We start from the raw sequence: 16,416 nt of genomic DNA on the forward strand, positions 1-16,416 counted from the left end.
CTGTAAAAATATAGGTGACAAAAAATACGTCTATCCAAATACAGGTGCTGCAGAGGAAGAAATGATCCTAGTAGTAGAGCAGAGCTGGGTGGGACGTGGTTGTCCACAAGTGAGATGTTAGTAAATGTGAAGAGAGATTTTCTTTATTTGTTTTGCTGAAAAACTATATTTACTGAGATTTTTCTCTATTCTGTTCTGTGCTAGCATAATCCCTTGAAAAAATGTATTTTTTGTGTTATTTCTATAATAATCTCAATTCTTTTTCATAATTTTCATATAGAAAGAACAATGTTAAAATAAATAATAAAATGTATTGAAAATATTTTCTATAAATTTTCTGTTATTTCTATAATTATATACTATAATTATTTCTATACATAATGAATTGCCCCAGAACTTTTCCTATCTGGGTCCAAAGAGAAGAACACAGCGTTAACACTCACATCACAGTCCAGCACTATTCAGTGTAAGGGGGTTTTAATTGATGGTCCGACTTTTGTTTTCTTTATCTGCAGACTAGGAAATGAGCTCCTAAAAATATGTGACACATATATATATATATATATATATATATAATTTAGCGCAATCTCGAAAAGGCTGAATAATGGGAGGTTGTGGCATTGATTGATGCACTTTTTAGTTACCATGTCCACAGTGGAAAAAAATAGTTGTTTTCACAAGCAAATCATTTTTGCATAATTATTGGTATCGTTTCTGAAATATTTCTGACTGTTCACTCATCGAAGCATTGGTATTGCCATATAATAATAACAACAGAACATAAAATACCAAAGATTGTACTTACATTTATTATATACCTTCACTGAGCAGGCGCACAGAGCCAAATAGCAAGCCGCGTGGGTCAGTATACAGCGCGTTCAGACGTGGTCTAAGTGCTTGTGACCGTGGTATTTGATGGCGCGTGATCTTGGTGTTCCAGCGTCTCGGGAGCAGCTGACCGCCTGGTATTTTCATGTACTGCAGGCTTACAGAGAAGAGGGTGATACGCATCTGGCAGGTCTGTGGGGGGGGACACCTTATTAACGAAAAGAGAGAGAATGGCTAAACTTATTCAAGCCAACAGAAAGGCCAACTTTTTCTTCCCTTGTTTTGTTAGTTTCTGAGCTGTCAAAACCATTTCCATCTTATTTCTCAATGTTTTGGATTTTTTTCTTTTTATTATCTCTATTTCTCTTTCGCACAATCTGCTTGTCAGATCTAATCAAATCACATGTCCTCTGACACATCTGTTGGCGAAAATCCTTCATACGTTATCCTAAAATCTACAGGTTAAAGTAGGGCTGTCCAACTGGTGGCCAGCAGACTGCATGGGGTCTGCCATATTCTCATTTGGGGCCCATGTCGACCAGAAGGGTAAGCAGCAGGGTTGGACTGCCCTGTGGTCCAAAACTCTTCAAACAGGGCCAGTCCATGTTGGACCAGTCCACTTGAGGAGGCGGAAGCCCTGTGGGATAACGGTGTTACGTGACCCTGCAGTAATATTAGCGAGCAGTCATAAGGAAGAGCTCCAGCCAAGGTAAGGCTGTGATGTGTGAGGTATGAAGTGTGGTGGTAGGAGGTGTTATGATAGACTGAGGATGTTTAATGTGAGTGTGTAATAGTGTGAGAGCGTGTGTTTGAGTTTATATATAAGTTTTGTGAGTATAAGTGTGAGTGTATATGTGTAAGTGTACATTAGTGTGAATGCGTATGGGTGCTAGTATTTGTGGGTCTGGCCCCCTGAACACACCTCCTGCACCGAAAATAGCTGTGGGGTGGGGTGGGGTGGGGAGGAGGCAAATGTATATGAAGGGCAATACATAGAATTTCAAGTGATCTCCCAGCTATCATATGCATTGAAGTGCATATGATTGCTGGAGTGTCTCTTTAAACGCCGATTCATAGCTTATTCTGCTTAGTTTTAAGTTTAGCGGTCAGGTTTTATTTTGGGTAACATGAACGTATAATCCAACGATCATATAGTGGTTTTCAGAAATGAAAATACAGGATAATTCTGTATAGCTACGTGTAATTTCGTAGGTAATGTCATTGCGACCGCACGGATGAATCACATAGGAGTATTGAAAAGCTGTCAATGCCCGAATACCTGATGCTATATAAAGCCACATATTCCTCAGTATTATATATATAACATCCCATAATACAGAGTCTCAGTTTAGAAATCTTCCCATTTTAATATCCTAATGTGCTATACATACCGTACAGACTGCAGCTAAACATGAATCACACAGCTTCATGCATCCTTCCAGATGTCATTCTAATGAGCGCTTTTCTAAAAATACACACCGAAGACTGTCAGGACAGAAACAGAAATGAAGAACATTTATCTGTTGGCAGCCGCCATGACTTTGGCGAGTGATAGAAAATTAAAATTTCTAACTATTCAGTATTTTATAAGATGACGCGTTACAGAAAACGAACGGGCTATCAAGGGTCAGGCTATCAAGAGATGGAGTGTTGCTAAAAGGAGACTTGTTTCTGTTCATTGCTCCATCAGCAATATATTCTACAAAGTACTAATTGCTGGAGGTTCCTTATTGGATGGCACAGTCTATTAACTACTTGAGTACTGGAGCGGCAAGAACAGGTTTGGTTAATAGCAAACCAGAAGTTTATATTCAAGAACTAATATCTCCAACCTGTACACTATGTTTATACTTATATATAGGAGGCGCACTCAATACGAACAATAATGGATAGCACACGTATTCTAATGCACTATTACAAAAACATTTATTAGATATAACATCCATTAAGTGGCAAAGTGTGGTGGTGCAGATGAAAAGCCGTTACATAGCGAATAACTGCATCCAGTAAATGTGCCAGAGTAACGGGCAGAGAAAAGATGACCTCCTATATTACCTATTACTGCTGGGCACAGGCTTGGAGTGGTTTGCACCATGCATTATTCGTTGATGTATTTGGTCGTATTGAGTGCTCACTCTCACTTTTTATGTTGTGAACTTATAGAACGGGACATCAATGTTTAAGACATAGGCTATATTATTCAGAGGTACAGTATAATTAGTTTTATAAAATTATTTATTAGTTGGATGTCTTATATAACATTTCATGTATCTAAATTCCTTAATGGTGGAAGAAGAACCCTGGTCACCCAACTTGGCACTACTATTACTACATATATAAACTATGACAAGTGCAGCATCATATGGGTGACTTTGGGACTAAGGACCGAACATATAAGTTTAGACTGGAATAATTTTGTTGCAAGCCCTTAACTGATAGAATGTTTCAGGTAATTGCCTTAATACCTTAATCGTATCTTAATCTTGGTAAGATTGTTTAGAAATGTGGTTGTGGTTGGATGTAAAACATGTTTCTTATATACAACACAGTGTTTCCGAAATTTGTATTACCGTATGCCCCGAAATTTGGAATCTAGTCCAGACTTAACTATATAAGACTTCCAAAACATTGAAGGTCCCTGTAAGCCTTTTTATCAGAAGTCAGAGTAAGTGAATCTTTCCTTAGATGTTTTTTCCCATCTCATCACCTCTTTTGTATACTCAGGAGAGTCGTGCTTTTTGTTCTGTCTGCCAGAATAGCTGTAATTGCCCTAGTTCTTCATACCAATTGCACGCTGTGAAGTTCCTAACAATATAAAGACTTTGCTATTTTTCATTCTTACTGTAAAAACAGCAGATTTTTTGTAAATGTGGATTTTTATTTTCGTTGGATTGGCAAGAAAAAGCGGATTACGTGATTCAGGTGTTCGGTGGGAATGTAAATGGAAGTTCTGAGCACTGATTTTTAACATATTGTTTGCTTAGTCCGCATGGTGTGTAGCTTTGATATCATAGTCTCTATGTGCTTTTATCCTTCCATTCATTTAGCAAGGGAATGAAAAACGTCCCAACCAACACCTCCTAAGGCTCCCGCTTTTCTAGGTGCTTAGAATGTTTGGTAGGCATGATGGTATATAAACAACCGAAATGTGTTTAGAATTAAATTGGGTTCATAAGATACATTTTTCCTTTTCTAAATGCCTTATGCAGTTACGTAAATAGCTACAAGGTCTCAAAAAAACATAAAATTGTCAGTAACGACCTGCCCCCTGGACAAGTCTCTCCTAAACCAAATGCGTCGTTCTTTGGCCGCCTGATGTTTGAGCCACCGAATGGAGATCCCAGTATATTCTGCACTCTCTAAACACTGACTATGATGTATCTACAGTAACAGAGGAGGATAAGCCTACCACTAATTCATATATAACGGATATACGACTTTCTTCCAGACCAGTGTGGTGTTTCATGTTATTGTCTGGCTGCATGAAAAAAACAGATTGCGAAATCTTTTAAGGAATAATGAATTTACATGTAAAGTAATAGTTCTGTATTGTTTGCAGTAGATATATTAAAAGGCCAAAAAGCCCCAGTCAGATAGTTTGTGTCTAAGCTAGAATACAATAGGTCCAAGACACTATTACAGTGTATATTATACACAGCTTAAGTAGTCAGGGATGGAATGGAAGTAAAAATATGTGAGGGCATGGGTTACATTGTGTCTGCAGTAGAAAGTCCAGGACCCACAGCCCCCCCCCACCCAGACATTTGCAGTATAGCCAGTCCAGCCTGGTAGGTAGCCTGTTTAACTCACTCTGCTGCTACAATGGGGGAGCTCGTCAGCCCCACCTAGTGGTCAGAAACAGTTTTGCTCAGTTTTCCTCCACTTACCATTTAGAAATTTCTCACCAGAGTCAGGATGTCAGTAGTTTCTTTAGGAAATCCAGCTAATAAGTATTGTGACCATTTTTTAATCTGCAATTTCATGTGGTATATATATATATATAAGTCCTGTTCTCTAAAATTATCTTGTAAATCCTGCAGAAGTGTACAGACGCCCTCGACATGTAGTGCTGTGTGTTGCTGCAGATAATTATTGCCAGTCGAAGCATCATTAATATTTTCTGCAGAATATTCTGGCTATATAGGTCCCGTTGATCACCGAATTAGCAGGATTGAGGGGACGATGGCTAGACGTTTGAGATGTAAATCATGCTAATAATGCAAACTTGAATTTGGCAAAAATATAAAAGATGAGATTTCGTACCTATAGACTGATTGTCCTGTGTGTGTCTAGGTTTTGTTATTCCTGTTTACGTTAAAATGATGCTAGCCATACGCATTTCACATGGCATGTGTCTATATGTCCATTATTAATGTGTTCCTAATGTTTGTACTGATGGTGATTCTGGCCATGCAGCGAGCACCAGTCGCCTCTTAGCACATGTTTGCTTAATGCTGTTTTCTTTCTGAGGTTGCACACATCAGCAGATAGCATAATTTGTCCTGTCTTGTGAGAATCCTGAATGTAATAGAACTCAACCCTTTAACCATTAGATCACTAGTTTCTGGGAAGTGTTTTGTCACTATAAGAAAGGACACGGTGAACTTATGTACTGATCAAAAAATCCAAACAGAAGGGCATAAATACCGGTGGGAATAATAGACAATAGCGAAGCAACCTTGAAACTTAATGGGCCCAATTCTGTAATGCGAATGCACCAGAAAATGATACTTATAAATGTAGAAGGTAAAGAGAGTTCCTCCTTTCTAGCGTTCTTCAAGACGATCATCTCCAAGACCAAAAACTATGGTTTCAATGCTGTTAAGCACTTGCTATATAAGAAACCCAACCTGTTCTTTAAGAGGCCAATATCACACATTGGCTTTGGAAGAAGTAAGAATGATGAATCCCTCTGTGATGTTTTCCAAAGCAGGCAGGGAATCAGTTCCATCCAGGAGCTCTCTCGCTAAGGTGGTCACTAGATGAAAGTGACGTAGAACTCAGGTGGACAGAGAGCCAATGTGTTGGTGCGAGCGCTTAAGTAGTCACAGAGGAAACAAGGCGTTTAGAAGAATCTTATGAAACGCCTGAATAGTTAATAAATACTTAATACATATTTAAAAAAACATCTTGATATAAACGTGTTAATAAAAAATATTGAAAAAATAATAATGTTGGTATGTGAGCCGCGGGTTGTTCAGTAATAATCAGGGCATAGGTCGACGTGCACCTGATGCGTATCGGCTTCTTCTGAGCTAACATGGAATGAAACATAGAAACATAGAAAGTGACGGCAAATAAGAGCCATTCGACCCAACCTCTGAGTCTGTGTGTAAAGCTGTATACCGGGCGACGGGGCACAGCGCAGGTATATTACCCCTCATGTAGGATGTGAAGTAGGAGGTGTGAGTTGGAATGAATTGGTTGTTGGTAAATGTGGATGACCTCAGCAGGATTAGTAGAACAGAGCAGATTTTTATAGGTGGATAATAGTTTAGAAGCTTTTAAGTTAAGTATATAAATGCACTCTAGAAATCAATGTATTTAATCAGGTTATTGTAATTAATCTGCGTCAAATTTCCTTTTATTTACATGAATAAATGCAGTAAATTTAATGAAAATGTGTTACAAATATTTTGTCTGAAAATTACAATACAGATAATCCAGTCTTTATTTGGATGTATTTAGCATATGACCAGCTATCAATTATGATAATATATAAATATACGCTCTATTTTTATAACTCTAACGCAAAGTGGTCTTATTGCTATAGCAACCAATGGAATGGTACAATCAGCATAAAGATGTTGCGGTTGCCACGGTGATAAAATCACTTTAAAATTGATGTTTTGGATACTGTACAGCACACGGATTCTGCCGTCTTCTGTATCCCGATTGAATTGCCCCCTCTCTGTACGAGACTTTCGCAGAAATGTCTTCTGCGTGTTACAGGCTCTCGTAGAGACCAACCTGAAGAGTTTGAATAGCACATGCGTGTATATATGCAAGTTACATGTAACTGTACAAGAACACGTGTGATTTACATACCATGCAATGCTCAGAACTCATGATAATGTACCATCTGTTTTGGGAGTTTATTCATTAAAGAGAGAGCAGGAGAGTTGTGGGTTAACTCATACATCTGGTCATTAGGAAGGGTCAGCACTGGCAAGGTTCTCCAGCTAAAGCCTGACCTGGCCCTGTATAATGCATAACTAAAAGGGTGAAGAAATCTCATTGATTGACCTACACATTATACAGTGCCAGCCAATGTATAAAATAATGTATATAAAGTCAATGAGCTGAAGACTCTCTCTTTAGTGAATATAATCCTTTCTGTCTTCCTGGTGTTGTAGGTCCTTACAGCTGGGGGCCAAGAGACAGCCACTCAGCGGAGAGACAGCTGGGGTATGGGGGGCTGAGCTCAGCTTATAGATGCCAACCGGGTACAGGGAGAGGCTGGGCTGTGAGCCAGTCATCGGAGGAGAAGCACGTGGAGTGCGAGGGGAGAGGCAGCCATACGCTGAGCGGCTGGGGGGCACTGCCACACTGTGCAGGAGAGGAAAGCATTCACTCGGGGGCACTTCCACACTGTGCAGGAGAGGAAAGCATTCACTCGGGGGCACGGACACACTGTGCAGGAGAGGAAAGCATTCACTCGGGGCGCGGACACACTGTGCAGGAGAGGAAAGCATTCACTCGGGGACACGGACACACTGTGCAGGAGAGGAAAGCATTCACTCGGGGGCACGGACACACTGTGCAGGAGAGGAAAGCATTCACTCGGGGCACGGACACACTGTGCAGGAGAGGAAAGCATTCACTCGGGGGCACGGACTCACTGTGCAGGAGAGGAAAGCATTCACTCGGGGCGCGGACACACTGTGCAGGAGAGGAAAGCATTCACTCGGGGACACGGACACACTGTGCAGGAGAGGAAAGCATTCACTCGGGGCACGGACACACTGTACAGGAGAGGAAACACTCACTCGGGGACACGGACACACTGCAGGAGAGGAAAGCATTCACTCGGGGACACGGACACACTGTGCAGGAGAGGAAAGCATTCACTCGGGGGCACGGACACACTGTGCAGGAGAGGAAAGCATTCACTCGGGGACACGGACACACTGTGCAGGAGAGGAAAGCATTCACTCGGGGGCACGGACACACTGTGCAGGAGAGGAAAGCACTCACTCGGGGGCACGGACACACTGTGCAGGAGAGGAAAGCATTCACTCGGGGACACGGACACACTGTGCAGGAGAGGAAAGCATTCACTCGGGGGCACTTCCACACTGTGCAGGAGAGGAAAGCATTCACTCGGGGGCACGGACACACTGTGCAGGAGAGGAAAGCATTCACTCGGGGGCACGGACACACTGTGCAGGAGAGGAAAGCATTCACTCGGGGGCACGGACACACTGTGCAGGAGAGGAAAGCATTCACTCGGGGGCACGGACACACTGTGCAGGAGAGGAAAGCATTCACTCGGGGACACGGACAGACTGTGCAGGAAAGGCATTAAAGCCACACGGTGACCGGGTAAGAGGAGAGGCCCTCACACCGTGCAGGGAAGTCCATGCAAGCTCCGAGTTGCCGGCAATTGATCTGCGAGGCTCTCCGGACCGGCTACTCCGTGTCCTCCCGGCGGGATCCGCTCCTGCTCGTTTTTTCCCCGTCGATCGCCCCGACCATCCGCCAAGACGCCTCGGATTCTGTACAGAGGCTCGTCCAAGATGGGCAGAGAGCAGCGGCAGCAGCGGAGCGCAGCCCTCCGCATCGAGCGCTCCCAGAGCCGCAGCAGCCTGTCCGCCTCGTTCGAAGCGCTGGCCGGGTACTTCCCGTGCATGAACTCGCTGGAGGAGGATGAAGGTGAGATATCCCCGCCGCCAGCCGCTCCGGGACACACCCCGAGCCCTCCAATACAATCCCGGCTCCATTTAACCCGTTACATGGCTGCCCGTCTATTGCGGCTTTATATTAACCCTCACGGTCAAACACTTAATTAGAACACACTTCTTGGGAATGATAGTCTTCTGGGGAGCAAGTAACACGAGTGTCCCGTCCCCGGGTGTTCTCGAGTGGGATGCCCACGGCTCCGGCTCTCTTGGGGAAGTGTCTTAACTGATGCAGAATATTGCCCATCACATTTAACTCCTTCGTGCCCACCCGGGGTAGTGTTTAGTGTTCAGCTTCTTAGTCGGGTCCAGATGGGTCACATTGTGCCCAACCCAATTGCTAGTCTGAATTCTGCAATTTTTTTCTTTGTTTCAATACTAATTACTCTGCCTGGCCAATACCCTACATGTTATATACATTGGCTTATTATTCTAATATATATAGGTGTGTGAATACATGTGTGTATATATATATATATGTGTGTGTGTGTGTTTATATTAAATATATATTTATATATACACAGTTTAATCAGTATATATTTGTCTGGATGTTTTTAACCCATTCAGAGGGTTCATTGACTGGTCCAGGGGTGCTGGGTACCCACCTATACACCTCCTGACCCCACTAGCCCCCTATGCCCTGGATACTCTCGGGGGCCACAGAAAATCTACACATCAGTCGAGTGCTGTCATTGTTTTTCTGTGACAATAAAAGAAACGATTTGACAGCTTCTTTCCGGAGAGCTTCTTGCAATCTGTAATCTTCCATCACTAACCTGACGGAAGCTTCATAGCAGCCCAGCAAGCAGTGAATGGACACAAATTCAATGCGTTATTTACAGTCCTGTTTGTGAATGGAATAGCTGAAAGTGCCGGAACTCTTTTCTTAGCATACGTAAAGCCCTCTTTGGAATCGGAAGAGTTAAAATAATTGACATCTATTAACCCCTGAGCATAGAAGATATAATGAAATGCAGCGGAATAAAGCAGAACATGTATTTGTCATTCTGCTTAATTTATTCCCAGAAGCCATCTTCTTCCCTTTTTTGTGGCTGGTGATGAAGCAGAATTCCAGACAAGGTATTGAAGCCAATATTGGAAATTACTGCGGCACAAAAACTCAAATTAATCGCTGTCACCGTCACCAGAAATTTAGAAAAACCGCAAAAATATTGTTTTCCCAATGAAAGATAGTTTGAATATCCATCTAATTAATGTGCGCTGTTTTAGGGAACATTTCTCTAAACCACGAATCTGCAGGTAAATGGAGCATTTCATATCGCTGGCTTCACTATGCAATTTAAAGGGTTAATCTGGTTAAAAAAGGGCCAATTCAACCCTATATAATGCATTAACAATGCAATGAAATCTCTTTAAAATATCTCATAGGTTTAACAATACATTATTTAGATTAATTGTCTTAGATTCAGGATAGCTTTATGCCTGTCCCATACATGTAGAAATGTCCTGTCTCAGCGTCTTCACCAGGGAGGCTGTTCCACTTATGTACCACCCTCTCAGTTAAGTAAAACGTTCTTTCTTTGTCTTTTTGTCCAGCCTTACCCGGCAATACCTCTGTTCCCAGAGTTTATCTTGGAACTCAAAGATTCCCTGTAACTAAAATGCTGCAACAGTAATTCCTTTTAATCTATCGGTGGTTATACAGCTCATTTAAGAGCGATGTGGCTTCACTCGACGCAGGACATTGTGGTAACGTGACCATAAGAACAACAATTACATCTTTTTTCTCAACAGCCACAGATTCATCAAACGTTCAAAAAGGCCCACGGCATTAAACCGCAATAGTCATTTTCTTACCCAGTTTTCTTTTTTACCATATTGGCCAAAACGATCATTTTTCAAAATGGATGTTTTAGATGGTAACGACGTATATGAGTGTCTGAAACAAAATATGTGTGGATTCCAGGGTATTTCTCAACCTCAAACCAAGTCCTTTGTCTTGTCTGTATTATCTTATAACCGCTTAAATTCCTTCATGGTATTAAGATCTACCACTCTGCTGGAAGGCTCTTCCATTTATCTAATACCATATCATTGAAAAGCCGTATATTTAGTCTTTTCTGATGTTTTTGTATCCTCCTAACCATTCACCATTTTATAAGCCCTTCTTCATGACTCTCCAGAATATGTATACTATTGTAGAGATGGGGTCTCCAGAACTGTACATGATACTCTAGGTGGGGTCTGCGCCTCCTTCTTTCTGCGTCTTTTTGACTACATTAGCACCCTGTCTGTATTTCCAACCGCTCTGTAACAATATTTACTCCCAAATCCCCTTCCCCCTCTTTTACCTTTGGATTTTTACATAAAAGTGCGTTACTTTACATTTATCAATGTTGAACTGCAGCTGCCACACTCCTATTTAACTTAAATCCATGGGAATGCCCCCCCCCGGTTTAAGATCTTTGCTTCACCCGTCCTTGGTTAAATGCTGAACATCTAAAACAACTAACATTACTAATGTTGCCCGGTCTGGATTTAGCCGGCATGATGTGCGTCATGGGAGTTGTAATTCATTTCATGTGTTCTTTGATTTTTTGTATATAACCCCCATCTGATCAGACAATGCTTATTTCCAACAAAAGTCCTTGAGCCAAGTAATGAAACAATTTAATCATCTTCATTTCTTCCGATCATCTTATTAAGCCGGTGGAATTGTTGCACGGTGTAGAGATTTTATATAGTAATACTTCGCGTTATAAGAGACAATGTTCATGGAAATCGCCGTTAACCGGTCACTTGCCGTCCTCGGTGATGTATTTAATACTGTACAAAAACTGGTAATAAGAATTGGACGTTAGGCTGATGAGGACATCCGGTTCCCTGATGATGTATGATTTTAATCCGTTAACATCATCGAAGCACATTGTGCTGCTTTCTAGCTGACAGGACTGCGCATGCACTTTTGTTTGCTGTGTTTCGTTCCTACAGAATGCGGTCTGTAAACAAGGTGTTTTGTGAACAAAATACCAAAGTCTAAGTCTCTCTCGTTTCCTCACTCACTGCTAGCGCTTTCTCAACACTCTCCATAGGTCTGTCTCACTCCCTCACCCTCTAGGTCTATATCTCCCTCACCCATTATGTCTCTCTCACTCCCTTATGTCTCTCTCACTCCCTTCCTTCTTGCTCCCTTTCCCGCAAGGTTCTGTCACTTTCTATCTCTCTCACTCCTTCACCCACAAGATCTCTTTCGCTGTTTCACCTGCTCTTGCCATCTCATCCGAAAGGTCTCACTCTTGCTCTCTCGCCCTCTAGGTCCCTCTTACGCTCTCACCTTCTGGGTCTCTCTCGCTCTTTCAGATAGTAGATCTCTCTATCCATCACCTGCTAAGTTTATATCTATCTCTTGCCATTTAGGTCTCTCTTGTTTCCTCACATTCTATGTCTTTCTTGCTCCATTACCTACGAGGTCTTTCTCTCTCTTTTACTCACTCTATAGGTTTTTCCCTCGCTCCCTCACCTGGTCTCTGTCACTTCTTTACTCGTTAGGTCTCTGTCGCTCCCTCACTCACCAGGTCTCTGGCTCCCTCACTTGCCAGGTCTCTCGCTCCCTCACTTGCAGGTCTCACACTCCCTCACTCACCAGGTCTCTGTCGCTCCCTCACTCATCAGGTCTCTGTCGCTCCCTCACTCACCAGGTCTCTGTCACTCCCTCACTCACCAGGTCTCTTGCTCCCTCACTTGCCAGGTCTCTCGCTCCCAAATTCACTAGGTCTCATTCGTTCCCTCACTTGCTAGGTCCCTCTCACTCACTCGCTCCCTCACTCACTAGGTCTCTCTTGCTCCTTCACTCACAAGGTCTCTGTTTCCAGGTCTCCCATTGTCTGTATCTTTAGCTCTCCCTCTTGGCAGTTTGTTTCCTCGCCGTCACTTTCTTGCTACCTCTTCATCACTCTCGCTATCATTCTCCTTTCTGTTGCTATCTTGTTTTCACTTCATTTATTTGCATGTTTGAAGTCTGATTTGAAACCATGTGTCCACCAAGGAGTGATAATTCAGAAGTGTCACTCATCTGTGAATAACAATTCATGTGCTTTTTATTTGGCAATTACTGTAATTATTTCAAAAATATACTGTGTAAAAAATCACCTTCTTGAAGTTGAGATCAGCACCTTCACAACAGGGCAGATATACGTTAACGGGGAGGAATAATCATATAGATCATGGGAAAAGGACGCTAAGATACCTTTCCGTATGGTATACATGGAAGATTTTATATGTATATTCTGCTTATGTATGAAGACCGTTACATATGTTTCTTGTTATAAAAGCTTAAACATGACAGTAGCTTTGTTTTTAAAGATGTTATCGCTGTATTATCAGGTGGTTTGAATCTAAATTATGTGTAAAATTGCAAACATTTTAATTTTATAGAAGTCGGAAGTAAGAAGTTGAAAAGCACCATCCAGAGAAGTACCGAAACCGGCCTTGCAGTGGAGATGAGAAACTGGATGACCCGCCAGGCGAGCCGAGAATCTACAGATGGAAGCATGAACAGCTACAGCTCGGAGGGAAAGTACGTCCGCGTGCCCTGCTGCCCCCTGTACCCGGGGGAGCTTGGTGGGAGTTTCAGTGGGGTTTTAGGAAGAATCCTGGCAGACACTGGATATTTTTGTACTGTATTTTTGTTATAGGATTTTTAAGATTAGAGTCAGGGTAATAAGTAATCCGAAACAACGGACACAAAGGAGATATTTATCATTTGAAGAAGAGGCTTTGCTCAGTCGGCCCCTAGTGTAGTTTTCTGCTATAAAGTCCATGGGGTTCCTGCGTTTTACCAGCCCCATTCACAGGTGTTTGTTCTTCCCCAATGTCCCTCACACTTTCACGTAACGTGAACACTCAGCGTCTTTATTTATTCCATCTCCTATGTCTTTTCTCCTATATCATTCTTCTCTGCCCTCAGGGTGTTTCTCCTCATCTCTCCCCTTTTCTATTTTCCTCTCCGTCTCGGTCTTCTCTCTGTATTTACTAAATCCCCTGCTTCCTTTACCGCTGTCTGTCCACAATCCCTTTTGCCCTAAAAATTATTTTGAACCACCGTGTCTCCTATTAAAATCAACGGGAGTTGCAAGTTGAGTTTCTAACGACATCAAAACAAGTTCACGGTTTGCGACTGAGTTAGGAGTGAGGAGTTTTTGGTTGCTTTCTGGGTTCTAGGTTATTGAAGATAACTATCTACAAATACTTTTACATTTAGAAATACATGTGCATTTTCAGAACAGACATTTAAGTAAAAGTCTTGTGATGGGGATGATTTTCCACCAGTACTCGTGACAATAATAATAATAACTATGAATTAATATATTCTTGTTTTCTTCTCATTTTTCCTTAGCCTGATATTTCCTGGTGTGCGGCTGGGATCTGATAGCCAGTTCAGCGACTTTTTGGATGGTCTTGGTCCTGCACAGTTAGTGGGTCGTCAGACCTTAGCTACTCCTTCAATAGGTAAGCAATTTGTTATATTGCTTGCAGAACAAGAAAAAAAAGGAGAGATATCTTCCAAAGTTCTGGCGTTTATTTCCAGCGACTATAAAGTATTCTGAACAGACAAAAGTTTTGTAAAGTTCAAGACAAAAGCCTTGCTTGTTTAATATTAAGGTGATTTTTGAGCCCTTTGTTCCTGTCTTTGGAAGTAAGAGTTACAAAAATCTGGCAATTGATTTTTTGCCGTACTGTGTCTGCATCTTATTATTTTACTTAGTATGAATAAAATATTAAATATGGGCTGTGGGAAAAAAGAGATTTGCCAGACCAGAGACAGATAATCTTATGGCTCAGTTGTGGTTAGTTGGTCACCTGCTGACACCGTGGCAGATCAGACCGAGCCGGGCCGAGCTGAGCACAGTGACGACGGCTCGGCTGGTTATGCATTATTCATATGTCAGATACTGATATTGCGTATAAAATGTTTCCGTTGCTATTCCTGGAATCACTCTACTTGTGACTATTTGTTACACTATGCGTACAAGACCACCACGTTCAGTTGAAGTTCAATTGACTTTCTTTTGATGTATTCTTTTTTATTCTGAATTACTATACGCAGTGACTCACACGTAACTGTAACACAACCCATAATCGTGACACTTTATATCCATGACAATGCATTCCTTGAATCAACTTAACTTGAATAAGAAAGGAACTGGGGTTGACGTCGGCTCTTATTTATCAACACTACAGTAAAAGCAGAAGCCGGTGTTTCTTAATCTGCTTTAGAGAAATGTAGCCCCCTTCCCACATTGGCCTATCAGGGTGATCATTATAAAATGAAACATTGGTAGATCCTGATTGTAAACCCCAAACTACAAATGTTTTTCTTAAGAAAACATAGACACGTTGGAGAAGCACTACACACACATGCAAGAAGCCCTTATTAGTTTTACGAGACATATTTTTGTTTTGCAGGAGATATTCAGGTTGGAATGGTGGATAAGAAAGGACAGTTGGAGGTTGAAGTGATCAGAGCGCGGGGTCTTGTTGTAAAACCAGGGTCAAAGACACTGCCAGGTGAGTCTGCAGCCATTATACGTGATTGTACATCTTGTAAGTGATCAACCGCTCCTCTACGTCATCCAGAAAGCTTTTATATCTCATAGGATCCATTAAAAATCCAGGTTCAGACATGACTAAAAAGGTTTTTCTAAAAAAATAATCAGCAGATATCCTTTAACTACTCAGTACTCTCAGAGCCGCCATGCACAATGATATCACAAAAACTTTATATTGAGATAACGTTTGGATATTTTTTGGCCTCGCCCCCTTGCAAAAAAATCAGATTATAGGATCAGGAGAGAACGCCACCACAATGACTGAATATTGAAGATAGAATAGAGAAGGGAGAAGATAGAAGAATGGGAAGGGAACGTAATTGCCTGAAAATGAATGGGCCAAAAATGAACCGAAAAATTCACCCAAATCTGTTGCCCGTTTGCTCCTGTCTATTAGCAACTTTCTAAAAGTACTATAAAAAAATAGCGCTGTCCTTTTTTTTAATTTATTGTAAATTTTTCAGGCTGTAACGATAATGTTTCTAAGGAGTTATTGTTCCTCTTACAGCACCCTATGTCAAGGTGTATCTTTTGGAGAATGGAGTCTGCATAGCCAAAAAGAAAACAAAAGTAGCAAGAAAAACGCTGGAGCCTTTATATCAGCAACTGTTATCTTTTGAAGATTCACCTCAAGGAAAAGTCCTGCAGGTAAAGTGCTTTGGGGTGCATTTTCTAATGAAGTGCTCACAGAGTGCTGTCATACACTTTCTTCTTTACTGAGGCTGTCAGGGCCATTAGACTTTGGATACAAATTCAGGAAGTTAAAACCCAACATTATTGTTAAATTATCTGTTGGGGTTGATGGAACTCAGCAAGCATATGGGCTCAATAATCGTAACTAAGAATAGAATTATCCAAATCAGAAACCAAGTCTCCCAAAGTAATTATTGTGGGAATGTGTGGCATTGGATTGTGATGGTTTGGGTCTACCTACCGTATTTATATTATAATTGTCAATGTAGTCTCTGATGGACGTGCCAAATTCAGGGGATCAGTACAGGTTTCGCTGGAATCACGTGCTGTGTTTTCACTCTTACGTTTTGGTTTTGTCTGCTTTGTTGTTTTTAGATTCCACTCATGCCTGAACTGTAATTTGTTCTCTTTTTCTTTCGTTTGAA

General features: G+C 41.6%; 1 protein-coding gene across 4 annotated transcripts in view; it reads left to right on the forward strand.

The window, feature by feature from the left end:
• Window positions 1-16,416, forward strand: part of RIMS2 (regulating synaptic membrane exocytosis 2) — a 257,498-nt gene that overhangs the window by 237,789 nt on the left and 3,293 nt on the right. For 3 of the 4 annotated variants that reach the window (XM_053467729.1, XM_053467731.1, XM_053467730.1), the window contains 4 exons: window positions 13,125-13,266; window positions 14,086-14,198; window positions 15,156-15,257; window positions 15,807-15,946. In XM_053467729.1, the coding sequence (XP_053323704.1) occupies window positions 13,125-13,266; window positions 14,086-14,198; window positions 15,156-15,257; window positions 15,807-15,946 (497 nt within the window). Of the gene's footprint in view, window positions 1-8,433; window positions 8,704-13,124; window positions 13,267-14,085; window positions 14,199-15,155; window positions 15,258-15,806; window positions 15,947-16,416 lie in introns of those variants that run through there. The other variant, XM_053467728.1, reaches the window with a different exon arrangement.

This window comes from Spea bombifrons, chromosome 5 (genome assembly GCF_027358695.1).
Source record: "Spea bombifrons isolate aSpeBom1 chromosome 5, aSpeBom1.2.pri, whole genome shotgun sequence".
Lineage (NCBI taxonomy): Eukaryota > Metazoa > Chordata > Amphibia > Anura > Pelobatidae > Spea > Spea bombifrons.